This window comes from Nomascus leucogenys, chromosome 11, assembly GCF_006542625.1.
Source record: "Nomascus leucogenys isolate Asia chromosome 11, Asia_NLE_v1, whole genome shotgun sequence".
Taxonomy (NCBI): domain Eukaryota; kingdom Metazoa; phylum Chordata; class Mammalia; order Primates; family Hylobatidae; genus Nomascus; species Nomascus leucogenys.
This window is the reverse complement of record NC_044391.1, coordinates 107,057,946-107,081,096: the sequence shown is the minus strand read 5'-3', so window position 1 is coordinate 107,081,096 and position 23,151 is coordinate 107,057,946. Positions and strand designations below refer to the sequence as shown.

Below are 23,151 nucleotides of genomic sequence, written 5' to 3'. Positions count from 1 at the left end.
TGAATTGTACACTTTAAATAAGGGAATTGCATAGTAGGTGAGTTGTATCTCAATAAGCTGTTAAAAAAAAAAATCAGGAGTTGGGGACATGGGGCTGAGGCAGGAAGATCACTTGAGACTGGGAGGCGGAGGTTGCAATGAGTCACCGCACTCCAGCCTGGGCGATAGAGCCAGAGAGACCCTGTCTCAAAAAAAAAAAAAAAAAAAAAAAAAATCAAATGGCCCTTTACCAGTATCAAAGTGCCTCATCAGCCAGGTACCACCTTTTCAATGGATGGGGAGACTGAAGTATAGAGGAATTAAGTATCCGACTTGGGGGTTGGGGGCAGTGGCTCACGCCTGTAATCCCAATACTTTGGGAGGCCGAGGTGGGAGGATCGATCGCTTGAGCCCAGGAGACCAGCCTGGCCAATATGGCGAAACTCCGTCTCTATAAAAAATACAAAAAATTAGCCTGGCGTGGTGGCGGGAGCCTGTAATTCTAGCTGCTCCGGAGGCTGAGGCAGGAGAATCACTTGAACCCGGGAGGCAGACGTTGCAGTGAGCCGAGATCGCGCCGTTGCACTCCAGTCTGAGCGACTATAATCCAACTATATTCTCTTACAAAATGGCAGAATTAATCTTCCCTCCTTGTGACACCCCTGTAGTTATACATGCCTCTGGCAATTACAATCATTTTTTCTAATTATGTTTAACGGTTCTAGCACATTATTTTGTAACTTCGGAATAGAGATTGTGTCTGATTCCTGTGTATTAAGATCCGACCTTTTTTATTTTTATTTATTTATTTTTTAGACAGAGTCTCGCTCTGTCGCCCAGGCTGGAGTGCAGCGGCGCGATCTCGGCTCACTGCAACCTCCGCCTCCTAGGTTCAAGCGATTCTCCAGCCTCAGCCTCCCGAGTGGCTGGGATTACAGGCATGCATCACCACTCCCGGCTACTTTTTTTGTATTTTTAGTAGAGACGAGGTTTCACCATGTTGGCCAGGCTGGTCTCAAACTCCTGACCATGTGATCCGCCCACCTCGGCCTCTCAAAGTGCTGGGATTACAGGCGTGAGCCACCGCGCCCGGCCGATCTGACCTTTTTTAAATGAAGACGTATTTAGGAAGGAAATATCTACAAGTAAGGCAAAATGAAGTACCCACTGTACGAACATTCACTTCTCTAACAAAGGAAAGACACAAAACGAGAAACTAACAAGGCGGAGAAAGGAATTGAGATTGGGGGAAACAGCATCTCCTCCCTCCCCGCACTCTCGGCAGGTTCCCTGGAAAGTTCTAGAAGGGATTCAGAAGTGGCTGGTGACTGACATCACTGTGGCTCCGTAGGGCCCACCACAGCGGCCAAACGACACGCTAGCTTTCCCGCCTCATAGAGGTTCGTGAACGGGGGGTGGTGCCCTGCGAGGGGCGGGGCACGTCACTTCCTGTGCGGGACGAGGGGCGGCTGGAGAGGAAAGGCAGAGCGAGGAGGGGCGAGGCCAAGAAAGCGCGCGTTTCTGGGAGGGGAGGAGCCTGGCTAAGGAGTGCCGCGTCACTTCCGGTAGAGTTAGAGCCCGTGCGGAGGCGGTGCGGAGCGGTTCGGCTCTGAGCGGCTGGGCGACCGGCGCGTCGTGTGGGGCTGCGGCGGAGCCTCCTTAAGGAAGGTGCAAGAGGTTGGCAGCTTCGATTGAAGCACATCGGCCGGCGACAGCAGCCAGGAGTCATGAGCGACAGCGGCGAGCAGAACTACGGCGAGCGGGTACGTAGAGCTGCTGTAGGGGGCGGCTGTGTGGTCCTAGCTCCTTGCATCTTTTTCTAGGCCCATCGGCCTCGGGCCAGGAGGCAGGGGCGTTTTAGGCTCCGAAGTCTGAAGCCGGGTGGGCAGGCAAGGGAGACAGCATTTAACCAAAAAAAGCCCTTGTGGATAGTGCCTTAGTGCCTTTGGTCGTGAAGGAGGGAGGCCACTGGCGGGTTTATGTGGCTTCTGCCCGAGACGGCCGTTTTTCCCGTTATAAGCGGGGGAAGATGAAAATGGCCGCTGCGTCCCCGCGGTGTTGGGGGAGGGGAGCGATATCTTATTTCGGCGTTGCTCTCCTGCGAAGGTCCGCCGCAGCCATCTTGGGCTGGCGGGCTGGGCGCGCTGCCAGAGGCACAAAATGGCGGAGAAGCCGCGCGGCAACGCGGGCCCGACCCGCCGCGGGCCGCGCTTCGTAAGGCAGCGTGGTGGGGTGCAAGGAGACAGACGACGTTCTTTTGGGTCTTTGGGCTGGTGTTTAGGTTAACGAAGGACCGTCTTTGCCTCCACGGAAAGGACGGAGTCTGGGATGTCCTTGGGGCTTCTTAAGATGGAAACTAATCCGAGGCCGACTAAGTTCTGGGCCCGTTAGGTGGAGGGGATTGCGTGAGGGCTTTGTGTTTGGCCTAAATGAAGCGCTTTTCTCTGATGCTGAAAGGGCTTCCCAGGCAAGAATCTGTATCAGTATTCTATTAGGACAGACCACAAAGTCGCTAAGATGATTTTGGGGACATCGCATTTCCACGGGATTGTGAAGGAGAAATTGGCGGGCAACCATTTACGGCGCCGTTATTTCCTTTGTTTTGAGGCGTTCTAATACTTAGAACCACAGCGTGTATTGGCTACAGTTTTCTTTCCCTTAAGTTTCCACCTCTTAAAGGTGTTCAGTGAGGGTTGGTTGAATTGCGGGAACAAGACAGTTCTAGGGTTTAAACAGCATACGTAGCTAGCTGGTCTGTGGGGCCTCTGGGTATTAGATTAGGAAAGCATTGAATGATGCGAAGATACGAGGCTTGCTAGAATTAAGAGGAATCTGTTAGAAGGGTAATAGAAAAGCACCATAGAAATTGATTTTTAAGGCTGTTATGGGAATAATTTGTGTTTTTAAAAAAAAAAAATTTGTTACCTAAGTTTCCCGTTGTTGGTAAAGCTACCTTAAGATCTGAATATGACTTATCAGGTAAATAAGACTATTAAATGTCTTAGCAAATTTTTGACTAAGCTTTTAGATGATTCGTTATTTTAGGAAGAAACTTTCACTGATGAAGCGTGAGTTTCCTGCGTAATTTTGGAGCCCAAACTGCTTAATTTGGTTTGAACTAATCAAGCCTTGCGTTTACATATTCGGATGAGCATAGAGTTTTTAGTTTTTGATGTTTTTCCCGAAGCTGATTGACTCCAATGTCACGAGTATTTTAGATTTTTTTTTTTAAGTTCTTGCTTTCTGGGTAAGAAAGTTGGGATTGAGCTCAAAAGTTGTTAAAAAGTCGTGACTTCTGATCGTTGGCAGTTGAATCTGTTAAAACTAGTCATTGGTGTTTGGACTGCAAAGTAAGCGATTTTCAAGTCTTGTTATTAAACAGAAAAATTCAATTATTGGGTACCTTTGTACTCTTCAGAAATTAGACTAAATGACTGGCTTCTGACTAGAGGAGCTCTCGGTTAAATACACGTGAAGAATGCTTGAGAATGGAAAATTGCCCAAAGAGTTCATTAGTATATTTTACGTGAAAACGGAAACAATTGAAACTAGGTTCCAGTTTGAGACTCGGCTCGAGAAATTTGAAATTTTCTGATTGGTATCTTTTTACTAGTAAAAGTACACTGTTTTTCGCAATCTTTGAATTGTAGAGGGAGGTTAACTTAATGTGTTAAAAATTGAGATTTTTTTTCTTACGTAAGAGTCTTCGCTTTCTGGCCGAGATCTCTAAACTTTTACGTTGTGAAATACTTCCATATTGTTGTGTTTGGTGTTTGCGTGTTTGTGTTCCAATTGGAACCTTTAAGGGTTGGAATACACCTGAATGAAACACCTGTCTAGGCTTCCAAAGCAAGCTTGGGGAAACCATAAAGCTCAATGGAACAGTTTAATCTTAGACATGCCTGTGATGTAAATGATGCTTCTCGGGAGCCAGAAAAATGAGCGTTATTTAACTCCAGGCTTCTGGACTGGGTCTTAATGTAAATCACTAATCTCTTCAAATCAGTGGAATTCTCCCTTATTTATCTGTCTCTAATCCAGACAACCCCACCCCTCTGTGCCCCACCTTTTCCAGTGACTGTAGGAGTTTGTTGTTGTGTCCTTCCCCTTTAAGGTTGGGTGTGTGGGATAAATTATTCTGTTTGATCACTCAATAGAATACATTTAGATGAATATAATGACATTTAAAGAACTGGTGCGTCCCTCATCCCTCGTTGGTCTGTGGGATTTATTTTTTCCCCCATCTCAAAGGTAATTAACACTAAAATCTGTCTGTAGGGGTCTAATTAACAGACTTAACCTGATCTGGCCAAACCACTTTCAAAAGTAAGATCTTATTTTTATCTCCCGATTCAAGCCTCTTCCCCCCAAATTGCTTGCATTTTGTAAAGGGGTTGACTAGCACCATTTCTTTGCAAAAAGAGGCACTCCTGGCCTTTAAGTCACAATTACAAGAACTTGAATAAAAAGTTGATGGCAAGTTTAGAAGTGCAGGGTAATCTTTAGAGCCCAGTAATGGTCTCAGCGTATATATAGGGTGTGTGAGATTTGTATGTTGGTCTTGCACGCGGTGTAGTGTTCTGACCCTCTCAACATTGTAATGAGTTTCTACAAGTGAGTCTTTACTAAAGGAATCCAGAAACTAAGGACACACTGATGTATGGACCAGATGTTAAAGAAAATGTTTTGACCCAGCAGATACTCTGATAGAATACTGGTTATTATTTTTGTAGAACCGATGTGTTTGCAATATAGGCACGTAATCTTTTATCATTAGAGATGAATAGCAGCATCTGGACACCAACCCATCAAACTGCCTTTCAAATTCTGCAGTTTTTCTCATCTTCTGCTTAATCTTGGGATGTCTTTTTATATTCCTTGGTTTTAGTTCCTAAACTCTAAATTCTAATTTTCAAAACTGAAACATCTCTGAATCTACTTCTTTCTAAAGAATTGTAGCCATCTCACCAAATTCCTTTAAAAAAGGATTGAATTGTCAAATAGGAGGAAATTGTTTTGTATTGTGAGTCTGGTTAGGTTTATCAGTCTCTTGAAACCAGGTTGAAATTTTTTTTTCTTGGTTTTAAACAAGAATGCTTTAATATTGTGGATATTGTCTGGAACTAGAACGTGACATTTTCAAGCTGACATTACAAGTGATTTTATAAGGTAAGTACTACCGGTTTTGCCAAAAGGTTGAAGAGGAATTCAGGTGGTGGGGGAAGTGTTAATGGGATTTGCCTTACACAGCCTTTTTTCCTTCTTTCTCTACAATAAAACCCGAACGTAGGTGGTAAATATTAATGCTTTCATAGTTATTTTGCCCAGGACAAGGGCAGAGCTACAGTTGTGTATATTTCTTGAGCTTTAGCATTTTATGTTGATCAGTGTTTTTACATATGCGACTGTTTTCTTAACAAGGCATGGTGACTGATGTTTAGGAATTTTGAGTGTTCTGACCCAGGTTAGTATTGGGGGTGTGGGATATGTAGAATTAGATACTGAAATCACTTAGTATTGTTTTTAAACTGCAAACCAAAACAAGTTAGCAAATTACAGTCTTGAAATTCCCCCAAAATCTTTGCTTTGAATTGGGTTTTGGAGGTTACTTTGAGATTGATGTTATCAGCATAGATTGTTAACTGACAGTTTGGATAAGGGGCCCCTTTTTCTCTTTAATTTTTGTGGTTAGAAATTAGGTTAAAAGGTAGTCTTCTGAAAAGTCAGAAGATACTTACATTTGCTTTTGTTGGGGAGTATTGAATGTTTTATGAATGTAAATTTAACAGTCTGTGCTATATTTGCAAGAGTTTTTATAAGCACGGGCCTACAACTAATTTCAGATGGTGGTTTTTTCCAGACACTATTCTCCAGTTTTTGAGGATTTATCTATCCATTCACCCTTCTGGTAGACAGTTTGGCTGCCAGAAAAAAATATAGTCCTTATTATATTGGTATGAGCATTGTCCTTTCCGTAACAGGATTAATGAGTTTTTTTCTTTCCCTCCCAATTTTTAAAATATTGCCTTGTCAGTCAACTTAATGAGTTTGTGCATGTTTAATGTTAAATGGATTCTAGTTGTATCCCCTAGAAACATTTTACCAAAAATTGTGTTGATAGGACAAGTTTCTGTTTATTTCTAACTAGGGTCTCTTAACTAAATGTACATAACATTAGCCCAAGAGTTGGTCTTCTGGTTTTATAAAGTAGTCACTTGAACTTAGCTGAGTTGAAATAAATCTAATATTTATAATAATTTAGTAATGGTTTTGTTCTTAGACTATAAGAGAAGGAACCAGGTTAAGAAGGGGTAATGAAATAACAGCAGGAAGGTATCCACATTGAAAACAGTTGTGATAGCTAGAGCTATGGCCTCTATTCTTGTATCTTCTGCATCTAAGTGCCCTGTCTGTATCGAAGTTTTAGGAGGCCCTAAGGAAACCTGCTTGGGCATTCTGATTCCATGATTACATTTGTGCTGCCAGAAAACATTTCCCATTGCATTTTAGTGATGGATATTTAAAGAAAACCAATTACTGTAACTCCCTTAAATAAAAATATATTTAAAATTTTTTGGATTAAATAAACAATAATTGACTTTAAAAGTAGATTGGAAATTATCCTTTTGTTAGGAAAGACATCACAGCACTTGCCAGGTTAACAATGGTTGTCTTTATGCCCAGATAGGTATAAAGACTTGTAATTTTTTTAAACAAAGCCTTGCATTTTTTTCAGGAGGAAAAACCAGGAGAGGAAATAATTGACAATGAAATGAAAGATCATCAAAGTGAAATGTAGGATAACAAGAAAAACTAGCATGTTTTATGGAGGCAGTATTTTATTTTGTTTAGTATGTTCAACAGACATTTACAGATGAACTAAATTGAGTCTTTTTAATTATTTGAGGTGAGCTATAATTTAAATAGTGCCACCTTTTAAAGTAGTATTTCTCCTTTAGACATCCAGAAGACTTAATATTTTCTTCATTGAGGGGGAAAATGTACAACAAAACTCTTTGAAAATACCAGTGTTGGATTCAAGTTTGTTCTGCTTTCCTTCATAGCTACTGGCATATTGTAGGTGGTTGACTTGATTTTGTCTTTTTATGATTCATACTATAAAATCTCACTAGAGCAGCTTTTCCAGGGGGTGGGTTACACTTCAGTTCCAAATTGTCAGGTTCCCTGACACCGTCTTTCTACAGAGCTCTTTAAATACAGTACAAAAATGTGTGACGCTAAATACGTTTCTTTATCCTATCTAGACAAGTCACAATACTGTAAACCTCTTCAACCCTGAGCGTTTGTCATTGTACAAATGAATTGTCCGTGCTTTCCTTTCATGCACTTATGTATTAATGTGTCACTTTTTGACTAGAGGTGTGCTTTTGACACTTAACCTATTTTCTACTGAATATAAGAAGAAGTGTGAAATGTAACTAATAGTTCTTAAAATGTTAAATGAACAGTAAATGTTCAGTGGCGCACTTCACATTCAACTTAAGCATGAGAAATCTATTTGGAGTAGAGAAATGAGATTGATTACCATATATTCTAGAACCAGCAGAAAACTATGTAGTTTCAGTTTTTTGAGCTGCATATTCTGGTTTCTTTTTTTTTTTTTTTTTTTTAATCCAAATCAACAAAGGGATTTTTTTTTTTCTAGTTTCAGTTTTGGCACTGGATTTTATCCTGGAGTTTTAAAATATTCTTCATCCTGTTCTTTTTCTATTAAGGTTAATGTTGAAGAAGGAAAATGCGGAAGTCGTCATTTGACAAGTTTTATAAATGAGTATTTGAAGCTCAGGAATAAGTGAAGCTGAAATTTGAAAAAATAAAAGAAAGAATGCATGCTAATTATCAGACCAGAAGTCCCACTTGTAGAATATTGAGCAATTTGTGTGAAGTGGGGAAGATGAAAGAAGTCAGAATTTGAAACGGAAGAATGAAGAAAAGAAATAAAAATGAAGTTAAGATAAGAAGTAATCTGGAATCAGAAAGCACTACGCTAAGTAATTACTAGTCTGTTTATGTGTCCCTGTATATTTTGCTAAACATGCATGCATTATTTGTTTAATAGAGGAAAATATATACAGGGTAAAGAAGTGCCTTCCAGGGGAAACGTTTAAATTAGGTAATTCTGATTTTAACTGCTTAGTCAAATGATTGAAATGCAATTTTTAAAAAATAATATTTAGTAGTCAAGCACCAGGCAGCAATGAGCTCTCCAGCATGGGTAACAGTGGGCTTCATGTTGTCCTCTCTAGATAAACTTTACCTATCTAATGTTGCTGGTCCTGGGGCATGAGTGAATACCTCCAGGGTTGGAACTGGTGGTCTTTGCCACCTCCCTGGAGTCTTAGATTGCACTGACCCCTTTCCTTCAGTACTGAGCAATGTATAGTAGAATATTTTCTGTTAAAACGATTTTCAAAAGAATGTCACCAGGATGGTTATGGAACCAAACCCCCAAAATCCAAACAAAGCATTGAATAAAATAGTTCCCTTTGGCATTAGTGTGTTAGTTTTTTCCATATGGCAGTAGTGGAAATCTGTGAGCATTTGGGCCCTAAATTTAAGATGCATATTTGCTAAATACACAGGGATGGTTTTTCAAATTCTGTTTCTGTTTAATGCCTATTTCAGCTGATTGACTAGGATTACTGATAAAATACTGTAGCTTTCCCTTAGAAGAGGTGGGTCACACCGGTGAACAGGATAGCTAATACAAATTGCAGTAGTGGCAGATGCTTTCATTCCTATTTCTCCTTTTCTGCTATCAACATTTAGCTATTGTAATGTTAAAGGTAAAGGTTACAAAGTAGCTTTATTCTGGTTACCCATCCCTACCACTTATTGAGGAATTCAACCCAAAAGCAGTCCCTTCTTTTCTGTGTGTTTTGTTTTAGCTGAGTAGAGGGGTCAAGTGATTGGTGAAACGTTACTTTCAGTTGAATGAGACAAGTACACATAAAAAATAATACCCAGTAGTAGCCAGCCAACAGTTTTACTACCCAATTGAGAATGCCAAGGGTATCATCTCATACATGTCTTCCTGAAATAAACTTTCTCTGAGAGTTGTCAGGTCTTCATGCTCTTGGAGAAAGTGACTTAAATGGCATTTCTTGGAGAATCCATTTTCTGATGCTTTCAGGCCTGTTTATTTCTGTATCTTGCAAGCAGAAGAAAATTTTCTTTTGAGAAGTTTTGCATTCCTTTGTCAAATTTCTTGCCATAGATAAACTAATGATAACAAATGTTATTTTATGTTCCAAATTACTCAAAGAGCAGGCAGGAAACTGAGGTAAATGTGTGAATTAATATTACATTTTAATTCCAAGCCCATGGATTCTTTTATCAAAAAACCTGACAGGTCCTTGGGGTGCAAAAGAGGAAAAGACCTCTTAACCCCCAGCCCACTAAAGGAAAGAAAGCAATTTGGAATCTGGTTATGACCCAAGCTGGATAGACTTAAGGTGAGAAAACATTGCTAGTGGACCATTGTGTCCATTTGTTTTTGTTTTCCCCCTTAACCAAAACATCTGTGAGTCCTAATGTGTCTCTTCCTCGGGCCATAGGGAAGATGAGGAAGAGGCGGGGTTCTGTTCCTGAGAACAGGCAGTGTGTGAAAGACTGCCTTAGTCAGAGGTCTGATTAATGCTAGGGGGAGTCAAAACAAGGAAGGGGATGACAATGTTTCAGGAAGATACCTTTGCCAAGGGAAAAAAATGAGTAGGAATCATGTAACTTCTGAAGTTGACTAAGTCAAGTAAGTCAGATTTAACTAGTATGATAAACAGTGTTTTAAGAGATGCAGTGTTTATGAGCCACTGTTTTAAATCTAACAAGCTACATTCAGTTTTTAAAATACAGGAATTGGATGGTTAGTCCTTCTTTCAAATACGTTTTTGTAAGGTGGTTGCTGTTCTCAGAATAGGGAGATGTGGATTATTTTGTTGGAAGGCTAAGTATGTTGTATTTTTACTTGATGTATTCCCTGCAGGTTTTGTGTTAGGATGTGGCTGAGATCCAGTCTGTGAGAGCTTGATTGATTCCCTGAGCATTTTTTCAGGGAAATTTTGGCTCTATTCATGCTAATTTTCGTTTCATGGTCCCTTTTTTTGAGGCAGTGGTGTCCAGTTCTGTCTGTTGGTGTGGTTTTAATGTGTTGACCATGTCAGCCCTGAGAGTGGAATTTGAAGTATCCTTAGATTTAGGGACTTCCTCAACTGGTTTTATAGATTTGCCTGTCTGCATTAAGATTTAAAGTTAATTATGCTTTCGATTTGGGTGCTAATTTTAGGTCTTACTTCTTGTAGGCAAGTTTTATTCCCTTGCATATATATTTCCCAGCCAGTTAAATGGCCAAAATAATTTCAGAAAGCTTTAACTTCTTTAAGAAAATATCCCTGATAAAGGTGGAGACGTTTAGGTGTTACCCAAACAAGTGTCAGTATAGAAAGGAAGCCTTTGCATTCTGGTATTTCCCTTATTCCTGGCCCAAGAAATGATTGCTTACAAAATATATCTGCATAGTCCGTTAGTTTTGGAGGCTGAGTGAAAACTCCTGTGATTTCAGTAATATTGTATCTGTGATCTGCTAGATTTAAGTCTTATTTTCTAGGTTAGGAGTACTGTCTCTTCCCTCAGTGGACAGGCTGCCGAAGCATCTTAGCTTAGAATAAAGGCTTTTCTGTTAAAGCCAGGAGCTTAAAGAGAATCTTGACTTGACCTATTCTTCCTTTATACTCAGATTCCTGGGCCGACTGATTTCTGTTAACTACAGTTACTTTATTGGTAGTCTTAACTGTTACTGTGAAACACCCATATTCTGCTTTCACTTCCTGAGAAAATTGTTTCATTTCCATTGAGGTAATCTTTCTAGTGTTGGAGTAAACAGGCTTTTAGCAACTTTTGTGTTCCCCATTTCTATATTCTCACCTATATTAATTTTTGCCTGTGGTAAAAATAGCAAAAACTACACCCTCATTTTTGAGACTTCCTCCCTTGTCCATGGAGAGAAGGGAAGTGTCCGTTCAGAATACTTGATAGGGAATTCCAAGGGATTGTTGTTAATTGGAATCCCCAGAGCATCACTACATTCTTCAACCATTTCTTGATGTTAAAGGCAGAGCTGTCCTCATTAATAAAGAAGGGTATCATATTTTTCCTTTAATCTCTTTAGTCACTCATGGAGGGAGGTAGAGGGGAAAGGCTGTCACATTTCATGTCACCCCACCATGTTTTATAATGGCTTTGAAGTCATTTGAACGTTTCTAGAGTCATCTGGGGCCTAGAGACCTGAACTCATTTTACTGGATGAGTTAGCCTTTCCTTCTCTGTTAAACCTCAAACCTTAATTTGTCTCTTCTGTGTTACATTATGTTTTCCCTGAGCATTAAAGGATCATCCAAATTTTCTCCATTATGTTGTAAGCCACAGAACTATCTTCAAAAGTGTTTTGAGCTGTAATTTAGAATAATCCTCTGCTATCCTTTCAAGAATGTCCAGAATATTCTGAAGATGTATCACACAAGGAAATCTCTTGTGATTAAATTTTGTCTGAAAGCTTCACCTTTGATTCATGCCATATAGTGACTTACTGTAATACTGCTTCCTTTTGAGTCTTGCCATTTCTGCTCTCTGGAGTAGAAAGGCTCACCAGGCTTTACTTTGTCTAAGTTTGATAACCTAAAATAAAGGTTGCCTTGATAATTTTACCTAGCTATCAGACTGACTAGAAGTAGGTTCTGTCCTTTCCTCATCTACTGTTTTGGTGCCTTGGCAGAACTTTTCCTTGGTTTCATTACTTAGTATACCCTTTTGTTGATTGACTATGTATCTGTAGCTCGTTGGTGACCTAGTTATCCTGGTTACCATTCCTTTGCTATTTTTCATTACAGATCCCCCCTTAACCTGCCAGCCAATCCCAGTTTTGGTTGGGAAAGCTATGAGTACACAATATTTACCTAAACTTTGGCTTTTGTATGTAGTTTCTATACTCTCTTGCTTCCTGGGCCCTAGGTTAGGAGCTCCTGATTTAGCTGCCCTGGTTTTAATGTGTACTTAAGTAACTAGGTAAGTTAGGTTAATTCCTGGTTTCCCATAAGTTTGCCCTGGCTCATCTCCATTTAGCTGGAGAAGCTGTGGAGGATCTCTGACACCCTCTCTACTCTTATTTGTGTGTAGTTCGCTGTTCTGTTGTAGCTCCATCTGGTTGCTTTCAGTTTTTTAGGGGGCCTCCCACCATGGTTAGATGCAATAGGGTTTTACAGGGTTTAGTGTCCTTCAAGCTAGCCTTTGCTTTCCACTAGGTTTCTGCTTTTCTCTAGGATTTGAAACTGAGATCATCATCTTTATCTCTTATCACTGAATTATAAGTAATAACTTGAAAGGTCAAGGTCTTTTTAAAAATCAAGCATTTTTTTAAGTAAATTATATAAATTTTATAGGATTTTGTTTTATTGATTGCAACTTGATTGAAATAGGTATAAAGTATAGGTGTCATAGTTAATAAGGTTCCGTCTCACCCTAGTCTTTATGGAGTAACATTCTGAAACACAGTCCTTGGACAGTTCCCTTAACTGCTTGACTTTGGCACCCCTTTCTGAAGGAAGTGGGGTCAAATAACTCTTATCCCTGCTCCAAAAAGGTGGAAGAAAGGACAAGTTAATTGACTTATGTCATTTGGAGCAATGAAACTATTAACACCAGGTATACTCAGTTCCTGCCCTTACCTACATTTTCTTATCTTGGAAGGGGATTGCTGTCCCTCACCATTTATCTCACAGCAGCTTATTTGTTTTTAAAGTTGCCCAGAAAGTGTGCAAATTAAACTTTTAACATCTACGTGTAGGAATCCCGTTCTGCTTCCAGAAGTGGAAGTGCTCACGGATCGGGGAAATCTGCAAGGCATACCCCTGCAAGGTCTCGCTCCAAGGAAGATTCCAGGCGTTCCAGATCAAAGTCCAGGTCCCGATCTGAATCTAGGTAAGAAAGACTGTCTTGAGATTTCCTCGTTACTCTTAGCTCTGAAATTGGTGCGTGTTTTGTAAACCAGGAAGGTAGAGAGGGTTAGATTATTTGTTGGCCTATTAAATATTGGCACTAGAAGTGAACTTACGTTCTGGGAGGCAAGACTAAAAGCGGTTAAGAGCCTGGGCTTTTGGAGTCAGGGTTCTCTATTTTTGCTGGTTTGGGCAGATTATATAACCTTTCAGCTTTAGCTTCTTTATAAAAGGCAAATTAGTAATATAGTACCAGTTCTTCAGGGTTGTTGTGAGGATTTACTGAATGTAAGTAAACTGCTTACTAGTATGGCAAATATACTGCAGAACATTGGCTTTCAGTAATTAGAATTCTTGATAAATAAGTATATACATGGTGTGCTTTTTTTTTTTTTTTTTTTAATGTTGGTCAAGAGTAGGCTATATATACATCCTGGTTTGCCTGGGGCGATACCATTTATGCCTGTGGTCAGGCATAATTAACAGCACCCCTTTTCTTAAATATGTCCTGGTTTTGATGACAATTTAGAGTCACTCTAGTTAGTCAGGAGCCACTCAATTTTTTTGTTTTTTTAACTGCTGGGGAATACTTGTGATTTTGTTACTGTATTAAATTAATGGTGGGCATAATGGGAGACAGAATAGTAGAGAATGGTCTTCTGAGGGGGAAAGATGGGCACAAGCCTAGCTAGTAAAATGCTGCATGCCTTGATTTGTAAAAGATAAGTAATATGTCTTTAATTGGAAGAAATACTGGAGGAGAGCTTGTGGTTTTTAGAACGCTTCCTAGCAAAGTTGAAATGACTAAATAATTAGAGAAGAAAAGTATTGATCCTACTAAATTGGTAACCATGTTAGCATATTCCTGCATTGTTCCCTCTTTTGGAGTTTAACTTTAGAACAGGTAATAAAGAAGACAATATTTGTTTTCGGTCATAACCTTAGGAGGTCTTTGTCTTGCAGGTCTAGATCCAGAAGAAGCTCCCGAAGGCATTATACCCGGTCACGGTCTCGCTCCCGCTCCCATAGACGATCACGTAGCAGGTCTTACAGTCGAGATTATCGTAGACGGCACAGCCACAGCCATTCTCCCATGTCTACTCGCAGGCGTCATGTTGGGAATCGGGTAAGATGAAAAACTGGTTTTGAAGCAGTGAACTGCCTAAATTTACTTTTTCTTAAAGTTAGAGCTGATTTTGACAATACAGCTTTAGCAGTGGGTGCGTGAGTGAAATCTTCAGAGGCTTTTTTAGTGTTTGGGGAGAGTCTTTTAATCTTCCATGATGGGGTCTGCATTTGGGCTACCTGTCATTTAAGCATAATACTGACACAATGGTGTAACTCCTTAGCCCATCAAAAAAAAAACTTCGACTGCATTACTATACTGTACTATGGTATTAGTACATTATTTCAGAATACAGTTCTGTGCTAACTAACGTTAACTCTTTCCAGGCTGCATAAACCTAATTTGATGCTCTCCCGACTTTCCCATTTAATTTGAAGCTAATTTCTTTTGGGTGTTGTTAAGGCATTTTTTACATTTCATGAAAGTCTTCAAATGAGATATTTATTGTGATTTCATTGTATAATCCAAGTGGTTTAGGGGGAGGGGGGGGACTTAATGTTTTTAGAGTTGAGTTTTTCCCTAGTAAATTGTTTATGAAATAAATGGAATCTTTAGGTAAATTCAACACAGCATCTGGAATGTTAGCAACATGGTTCACCCTTTATTCTTTCCTCTTGTCATCTTTTTTTTGAGACAGGGCCTCACTCTTTCACCCAATCTGGAGTGCAGTGGTGCAATCTCAGCTTACTGCAGCTTCTAGGTTCCAGGCCTAAGCGATCCGCCCACCTCAGCCTCCTGAGTAGCTAGGACTAGAGGCATGCACCACCACACCCAGTTACTTCTTACATTTTTGTAGAGACATGGGGTCTCATTGTGTTGCCCAGGCTAGTCTCAAAACTCTGCTGAGCTTCAAGAAGTCCACCAGCCTTGGCCTCCCAAAGTGTTTGGATTACAAGCATGAGCCACTGCCACTGCGCCTGACCAACTCTTGTTTCTTATGATTGCAAGCTGTTCATGACCTGTAAAATGGTTTGGTACGCATCCCCTCAGGCTTCGTTTATGTACATACACTTGTATATTGTGTTTCTAAAAAAATCAAACCATACATGCTCATGTTTTTGGCAATTCAGAGCATTCTATTGAATGGAAGGTGTGTCAGCATTACAATTTTTTCTAGCTGATAGACACAGTGTGGTTCCAGTTATCCTTGTATGTCATGTTATGAATATGTGAATTTTTCTTAGAATAAATTCATAGAAGGAAAGATGCCAGGTTGCTTTTCGCCAGCACGAGTGCTTGTTTCCCTACTTAATTCTAAGGTTGAAGTTTTTTCTTTTGCATTCTTTGCTACCCATTCCCAAAAATACTCGTAGTACTTGCTGTAATTTTGTAATTTCTAAGTGGTGTTTGGTCTAATTATTATGTACTTTTCTTGTTAGTGACATTTTGGCTAGTATACAGCTCCCTTTTTAAACAACTTTGATTTTATGACAACTTTTCCAAAGTTTAAAACTTTTTTTTTTTCCCTAGGCAAATCCTGATCCTAACTGTTGTCTTGGAGTATTTGGGCTGAGCTTGTACACCACAGAAAGAGATCTAAGAGAAGTGTTCTCTAAATATGGTCCCATTGCCGATGTGTCTATTGTATATGACCAGCAGTCTAGGCGTTCAAGAGGATTTGCCTTTGTATATTTTGAAAATGTAGATGATGCCAAGGAAGTAAGTAAAAGTCAACCTGTTCCTTTGTAAACCATCAGTTCTATTGTTGACGCCAAGTACCAGTGACCAATTGCTAGGATAAGGACAAGGACAAGTCAGTAATACTTCGAACTTTTTCTCCAACCTCTTGTGGAGACTCAAGATACATGCAGAATAACAGAAAATTTTGTATAACTTGGGGAAGTTGGTCCTACCACCTGCTTTATTAGCTGCCACCTATTGGGGTCCACTATACCCCAATTCCACCAGGATATGTAGTCAGTGTTTACATCGGGTTCACATTCTAGAGTCAGAAACAACCAAAAGCAAAGTTATGATGCAGAAGGAAAACGTTCCGTTTTTGGCTACTGAATGATGTCATATTTGGATTTTGATTTGTCTTGAGGCAGAATATAGAAAGAGTCAAGATTTGATATGTGGGGCTAGACCCCATTTAAGAAATTCAGATTTTAGGTACGTTAAGGATGGTAGCTAAAGTCGTCTCCAAGTATAGAGAAGAGGAAGAACTGAGAAACGCTTAATGACAGACGGAGTTTCACTCTTGTTGCCTGGGCTGGAGTGCAATGGCGTGATCTCCAGCTCACCGCAACCTCCGCCTCCTGGGTTCAAGCAATTCTCCTGCCTCAGCCTCCTGAGCAGCTGGGATTACAGGCCACTACACCCAGCTAATTTTGTATTTTTAGTAGAGACGAGGTTTCTCCATGTTGGGTCAGGGTAGTCTCGAACTCCCAACCTCAGGTGATCCGCTCCCCTCGGCCTCCCAAAGTGCTGGGGGATTACAGGTGTAAGTCACCGTGCGCGGCCACCCATTTCCTAATTAAGTTTTTGCAGTAGGGTCATAGCTCTCGGAAAAGAGCATAAATTTTATCTTAATCTCTAGTGCCAGAAACTGCCTGGGCACAAACACTAGTTTGAACATCTGAACTAGAAGATAGCATAATATTGGAATTAGAAACAAAAATTCTATTTAGGTGAAAGGATGTTTCCTCAAATTATGAACAAACTTTAATGTCTTTGAAATGGGGTATTTTTTTTTTTTTTTAATGTATGCTATTAATACGTACTCTGGGAAAAGGAACTATATGTATTAAGGCTTTACTTCAGTCTTAGCTTTTGGCCTCCAGAGAAGGGCTAAGAAAACTTCCAAGGGTTAAATAATATGTTCAGGTTTCAGTCATAGGATCTCAGTCACAACTGTTTAACTCTGTTGTTTTAACCCAACAGCAGCCAGATGAATCAGTTGGGGCCGTATTCCAATAACAGATTATTTTGGGGCATTGGAATTTGGATTTTTTGTGTTTCTTCACTTGTCATGAAATACTATTTTTCACCCTAGTTATTTAAATTCTTAGCTTATGGGTTATACAGAGACAGCCAGCTGGCCAGATTTGACCTACAGGCTATAGTTTGCCAATTGTGTGCTGCTTTGGAGCTGGAAATACTGTCAGGATTATAGTTAGATAAAATAATTGTTTCAAGTTTTTATGAGTAGCTTTTACAAATGAACATTTAGTGGAGGGAACAACCATTTGTAAGTTGTAGACCTTATGTTCATTAAGATAACTTAACGCACCTAACTGAAATGTCCAGTGGGACCTTACTCATAGCCACAGGATAATTAGTGGCTTTGTTCAGGATGTATATAACAATTTATTTATCTTTTGAAGGCTAAAGAACGTGCCAATGGAATGGAGCTTGATGGGCGTAGGATCAGAGTTGATTTCTCTATAACAAAAAGACCACATACACCAACACCAGGAATTTACATGGGGAGACCTACCTAGTAAGTTTATTTTCAAAATAAATATAATTGGCAATTGTTTACTTGTCAAAGAAACACTTGTATTAGTGGAAAGTCTTCAGCACTTAGGTTTGTGCCATAAACTTGACTGTTGATTGATTAAGTGCTCATTAGGGCATTTTTCTCATAGTAGAAGTTCAGCCATTACAGGTAAAACCGTAAATCTTAGTCAAGTGCATTTTTAAATTTTCTTTTTTGTTTGTTGTTGTTGTTTAGTTTTGTTTTTGTTTCGTTTTGAGACTGAGTCTCGCTCTGTCGCCCAGGCTGGAGTGCAGTGGTGCAATCTTAGTTCACTGCAACCTCCGCCCCCTGGGTTCAAGCAGTTCTCCTGCCTCAGCCTCCCGAGTAGCTGGAACTACAGGTGCATGTCGCCACGCCCAGCTAATTTTTTGTGTTTTTAGTAGAGACGGTTTTTCACCATGTTAGCCAGGATGCTCGATCTCCTGACCTCATGATCTGCCTGCCTCGGCTTCCCAAAGTGCTGGGATTACAGGCGTGAGTCACTGCACCCGGCCTAAATTTTCTTCAATAGAGCAAGGTGATAATATTTTTGTTTCCTCTTAGAAATATGTGGGATATGCAAATTGATTGACCTCTGGCAGGATCTGGGTGCCTCCTTAACCGAAGATTTTTAAAAATAGGTTTCCATATATTGAAACAAGGGAAAGGGCAATGTTTGCTCAATATAGGTGAGAATTTTAACAGGAATAATGTTCATTTTCCAGTTAATGTGTCAGACCTACTAGTAGATATAAAAACTCATGTCCAGAAAGATAAGGGAGGTCACCTGATATTTTTTTCTTCATAGTGGCAGCTCTCGCCGTCGGGATTACTATGACAGAGGATATGATCGGGGCTATGATGATCGGGACTACTATAGCAGATCATACAGGTAAGTTATGAGGTAGAAAGGTCAACCTCTGAATCTCAGTACAGTGTACAGAGCAGCACTATGCTTAAGTTTTAGTCTTCGTTAAAAGCTTTGCTTTAGTACTTTTACTCTGAGAAATGCAGAGTAGAAGCTTAAATCATATTTTAAGGTTCTGTGTCTTAATGTGTAATTGGATTTCTGATCAAATATTCTAGAATATAAGTGGGATTTAAATGATAACTTGGAATATTAATAATAAAATGTGTTTTATTTTTAAACATTGAATGAGGCCGGGCGCAGTGGCTCACACCTGTAATCCGAACACTATAGGAGGCCAAGGCAGGCAGATCACCTGAGGTCCAGCCTGGCCAACATGGTGGACCCCGTCTCTACCAGAAATAAACATTAAGCCGGGTGTGGTGGTGCATGCCTGTAGTCCCAGCTACTCGGAAGGCTGAGGCAGGTGAATCACTTGAACCCGGGAGGCAGAGGTTGCAGTGAATTTAGATTGCACCACTGCACTCCACTCTGGGCAACAGAGCGAGACTCTAAAAAAAAAAAAAATGGAATAGATGAAGCAAAATTATAGGCTGAGGCGGGGGGATTGCTTGAGCCCAGGAATTTGAGACCAGCCTGAGCAGCATAGGGAGACCTCTACAAAAAATGAGGCAGGAAGCCAGGGAGGTTGAAGCTGCAGTGAGCCAAGTACGCTCCCACCTGAGTCTCCTCCCCCAGAGCAAGACCCCACCTTAAAAGAAAAAAATACAGCCTCTGTCTTAGCCTTTTAAAAGCAAATTTATAATGGCTTATAAAAGCAAATTTCATAAGCCGTTTTGGAAAGCCAACACTTTTCAGGCAGTTTCTTGGAGTCTCTTAATGCATGCATCATACACTGAGGGCAGGTAAAACTGATGCCTTGAAAGAGTCCAGAGAATAATTTTAAAGACATTAATTTAGTATGACAAGGGTATGTGGTTTTTTATTATTGCCAAAAGTTTGGTATTTCGGGGTTTGGGTAGGGAAATGTCAGTCATAGTTAAAGATATCTTTGAGAATACTTCCAAAGATAAAAATGAAGTAAAATTGTGACATTTTGGTGTCCTCCCTTGTCAAAATGTGTAATTTGACAAGTCAAATAATGTTAGCAAGTATTGACCACAGTTGTCATTGATAATGGTATTGAGGTATGTGGATGTCTTTTTTGTGCATTATTTGGTAATGTTTAAGAAGTTAACAGTTGTCAATCATTGTCTGAAAGTGAGTCTGTAAGTGTATTGTTCAGCATTTTATCACCCATGAAAACCCTTCTTTTATTAAAAGCATCACTTTGTTGAATGGTACTAAAGGTACAAATTTGTTGGGGCTGAGAAGATTAAGCTGTTAGTTTGACTTTTTTTTTTTTTTTAAGAGTATTTACTTAGGAATGTTCTGTGTTCTAATACTACTCATTTCAGCCACCAGAGAGAACCCTATGCCAGTTTCTAAAAAGGGTGGCAAATCACTTGACCTGCAAGAAACATCTCATTCATGCTCTATGAAAGTTTTTATTTTACTAAATGAATGACATAATTTTTTAAAACTTACAAACTGAATGCATGTTGCCTTTCTGTCTTCACAGAGGAGGAGGTGGAGGAGGAGGAGGATGGAGAGCTGCTCAAGACAGGGATCAGATTTATAGGTATGCCAGGAGAGGACTTAGCATCTGTACAACAATATAAAGCTTCACATAAAGATGTTTGCCTACTAATGTTTTGGTAAATTATAAGTGGAATACCCAAAATCAGACTGTTTGAAGCTCATGAAAATATTCTAACGGAAACTAAATGTGTAAAGTCTTTGTATATTTATAAAAATTGGGTTTACAGTAGGTTATTTAGTGGTACCATTTTATACCGTGATGAGGTACAGTGATGTTAAAGTTAGTCACTGATAAGAACTCATTTTTTTGTCATTATGTTCTTATATTACATTTTCTTTGCTTTTTGTAAGCATCTCAAATAGCACATGAACATTCAAGCCAGCCTTTTTTACACAAAGCTAAATCCTGAAGCACTTGTGAAATTAGTTTTGGGTGTTCACGAGGGTGCTGTTGGAATTATTTAATGGTATGGGAATTTTCTCATTTTTATTTTTAATTTTTGGAGACAGTGTTGCTCTGTTGCCTAGGCTGGAGTACAGTGGAGCAATTTGAGCCCACTGCAGTCTCTGCCTCCTGCACACAGCCAGTTGTTTTTTTTTTAGTAGAGACAGGTTTTCACCATGTTGGTCAGGCTGGTCAAACTCCTGGCCTCAAGTGATCCTCCTGCCTTGGCCTCCCAAAGTGCTGGGATTATAGGCGTTGAGCCTCTGCGCCCAGCCAGTAATTTTCTTTTACCTCTCTTAACATACTTCACAAAATTTAAAAGGTAAGCAGATTAAAATATAGCAAGGATTATTTGACCTGAAAGTTATTAAGAGTGCTTATTTGACACTTGGGCCTGATAATGTGCTTCATTCTCAAGATCTAAACAGACCTTGAAGGTTCATGCAGCTTTCCTTTTTGTGGGAACTGATGAAAAGGCAGTATATATAGTCATAAATTTATATGTTTGGTCTAATTGTGATCTATTGAGACTTAGACAATCTTGACATTCGTTTATAGAAGGCGGTCACCTTCTCCTTACTATAGTCGTGGGGGATACAGATCACGTTCCAGATCTCGATCATACTCACCTCGTAAGTTTTTATCTTAATATGATTGTTTATATTGTAGTATGGCTTGCTCTGATGACAGTGTATTCCCTTTTGCAGATAATGGATTGGTTTCAAATAGTTTTATCTTATGCCTATGATTCCCCACACACCCGGAATGTTTTTTGGTTCAAGAAAGTTTGTGGAAATAACCCTTAGAATCCTATTATTTTTTTAAGAAAGAAAAATTGGACAGCCTCCTGAGCCAGAGTAGGCTCAGAGACTCCTGTTGTTTCTAATTGAAATAGTAAATAATATATTTCCACCATTTAGTAGCTTTTCAAGAGTCCTTAAAAATTTTTGGACAGCACAGAAACATGGATTACTTAGCCCTTTAGTTCTCAGATTGAGTTATGTACTTCCCAGCAATTTCTGTTATTTAACATTGCTATCTCATTTCTGGTGTAATACTTATATGGAAGTCTTTCTCTATTTGGGGGTGGTGGGGGTCTGATACATAGGAATTTCTTAATGGCAGAATATTCTGAAATTCTCAGCGTTGAAGTATACTTGATAATTAGTTCACTTAATATTAAAGCATGTTCATTCTTTTTTTCCCAGGTCGCTATTAAAGCATGAAGACTTTCTGAAACCTGCCCTAGAACTGGGATATTGTTTGTGGACAATATTTTTTATTGTCTCTTGTTTAAAAAGTGAACAGTGCCTAGTGAAGTTAGGTGACTTTTACACCTTTTATGATGACTACTTTTGGTGGAGTTGAAATGCTGTTTTCATTCTGCATTTGTGTAGTTTGGTGCTTTGTTCAAAGTTAAGTGTTTTCAGAAAAGTATGTTTTGCATGTATTTTTTTACAGTCTAAATTTTGACTGCTGAGAAGTTTCTATTGTACAAAACTTCATTTAAAAGGTTTTTCTACTGAATCCAGGGTATTCTGAAGATCGAAGCCTGTGTAAAATGCTACCAAATGGCAAAAAGCAACAATAAACAGTCTGATTTTTACTTTTCTTTCTAACATATCAGTGCTTAGCAGAACTATTCAGATTGTCAGTAGTAAATTTAAAGACAAATGCCCGTTTTCCTCCAGTCCATGAAACATACCATACTTATATACCTGCAACTAAGTGTTTAAAATTATGCTCTGTAACTCTGTACTGCTAGTATTAGAACTAAAAATCTTAAAATACAGCCAGTGCTTAATGCTTATATCAATGTGGATTTGTCGGCTTTTATGTAATCTGTAATATGTATAGCAGGAAATACGAAGAGTTACACAGTGTATGCCTTAAAAGGCTGTTTCTTAAAGCTGTTACAAGGGGATAATGGTATTTCAACTAGTTATCAGCAAGTGACAATACATTCCACCACAAATACACTCTTGTTCTTCTAGCTTTTAGACTATATGAAAAAACCGGGTGCTTCAAAGTACATGATAAGGGAACACTACACCTGTGTCATGGATGAACTGAAGACTTTGCCTGTTCATTTTTTAAATATTATTTTCAGGTCCTTTGCTTACCAAAGGAGGCCCAATTTCACTCAAATGTTTTGAGAACTGTGTTTAAATAAACGCAAATGAAAAGAAAAGTGTTGGTGCAGCTGTTCACAAAGAAGTGTTCTTGTTCTATTACTTACAATTAGAGTTCTTCTGTAGTTTAATCGTTAGGGCAATGTGTTCCTTGGGCTGAGATGTATCTTTGCTGTTTTGGGGTGGGGTGAGGGGGGATGGATTTCTGTATTCCTGGAAAATTCAGAGTGCATAACTAGGTATTAGAGTGATCTCCATTTGGGGATGGAGTTACAGTAAATAACTAGACTGAGGGTACTTGCAATACATGTTCTTAGTATTATTTTGCATTTAAGTAATTTTCATGACCAATTGGAGGGATGTTGCTACAGGTGGGTTATTTTGTTGCCTTGCTAACCTTTATCGCATCTAGGTATTAGTATGTTTCAGGTACTTTGGGAGGCACTTTACATATAATCTTTAGCAATGAAATGATGTAGAGTAACTTACCTTA

At 39.4% G+C, this 23,151-nt stretch overlaps 1 protein-coding gene across 4 annotated transcripts; it reads left to right on the top strand.

The window, feature by feature from the left end:
• The first annotated feature begins 1,430 nt into the window (after positions 1 to 1,430).
• TRA2B (transformer 2 beta homolog) lies at positions 1,431 to 22,717 on the top strand. Of its 4 annotated transcripts, none has more exons than XM_030822948.1 (10): positions 1,533 to 1,742; positions 7,716 to 7,991; positions 12,836 to 12,969; positions 13,950 to 14,112; positions 15,583 to 15,771; positions 17,439 to 17,554; positions 18,381 to 18,464; positions 20,062 to 20,121; positions 21,085 to 21,158; positions 21,735 to 22,706. In XM_030822948.1, exons 4-10 carry the CDS (start codon positions 14,080 to 14,082, stop codon positions 21,743 to 21,745), a joined length of 567 nt encoding a protein of 188 aa, XP_030678808.1. In that variant the 5' UTR covers positions 1,533 to 1,742; positions 7,716 to 7,991; positions 12,836 to 12,969; positions 13,950 to 14,079; the 3' UTR covers positions 21,746 to 22,706. The 4 variants fall into 4 exon arrangements, with proteins under 4 accessions (XP_003256645.1, XP_004089753.1, XP_030678808.1 ...); XM_030822949.1 differs by lacking the exon at positions 1,533 to 1,742 and adding an exon at positions 1,792 to 5,148; XM_003256597.4 differs by lacking the exon at positions 7,716 to 7,991 and having other exon boundaries at positions 1,431 to 1,742; positions 21,735 to 22,717.
• Positions 22,718 to 23,151: the final 434 nt, after the last annotated feature.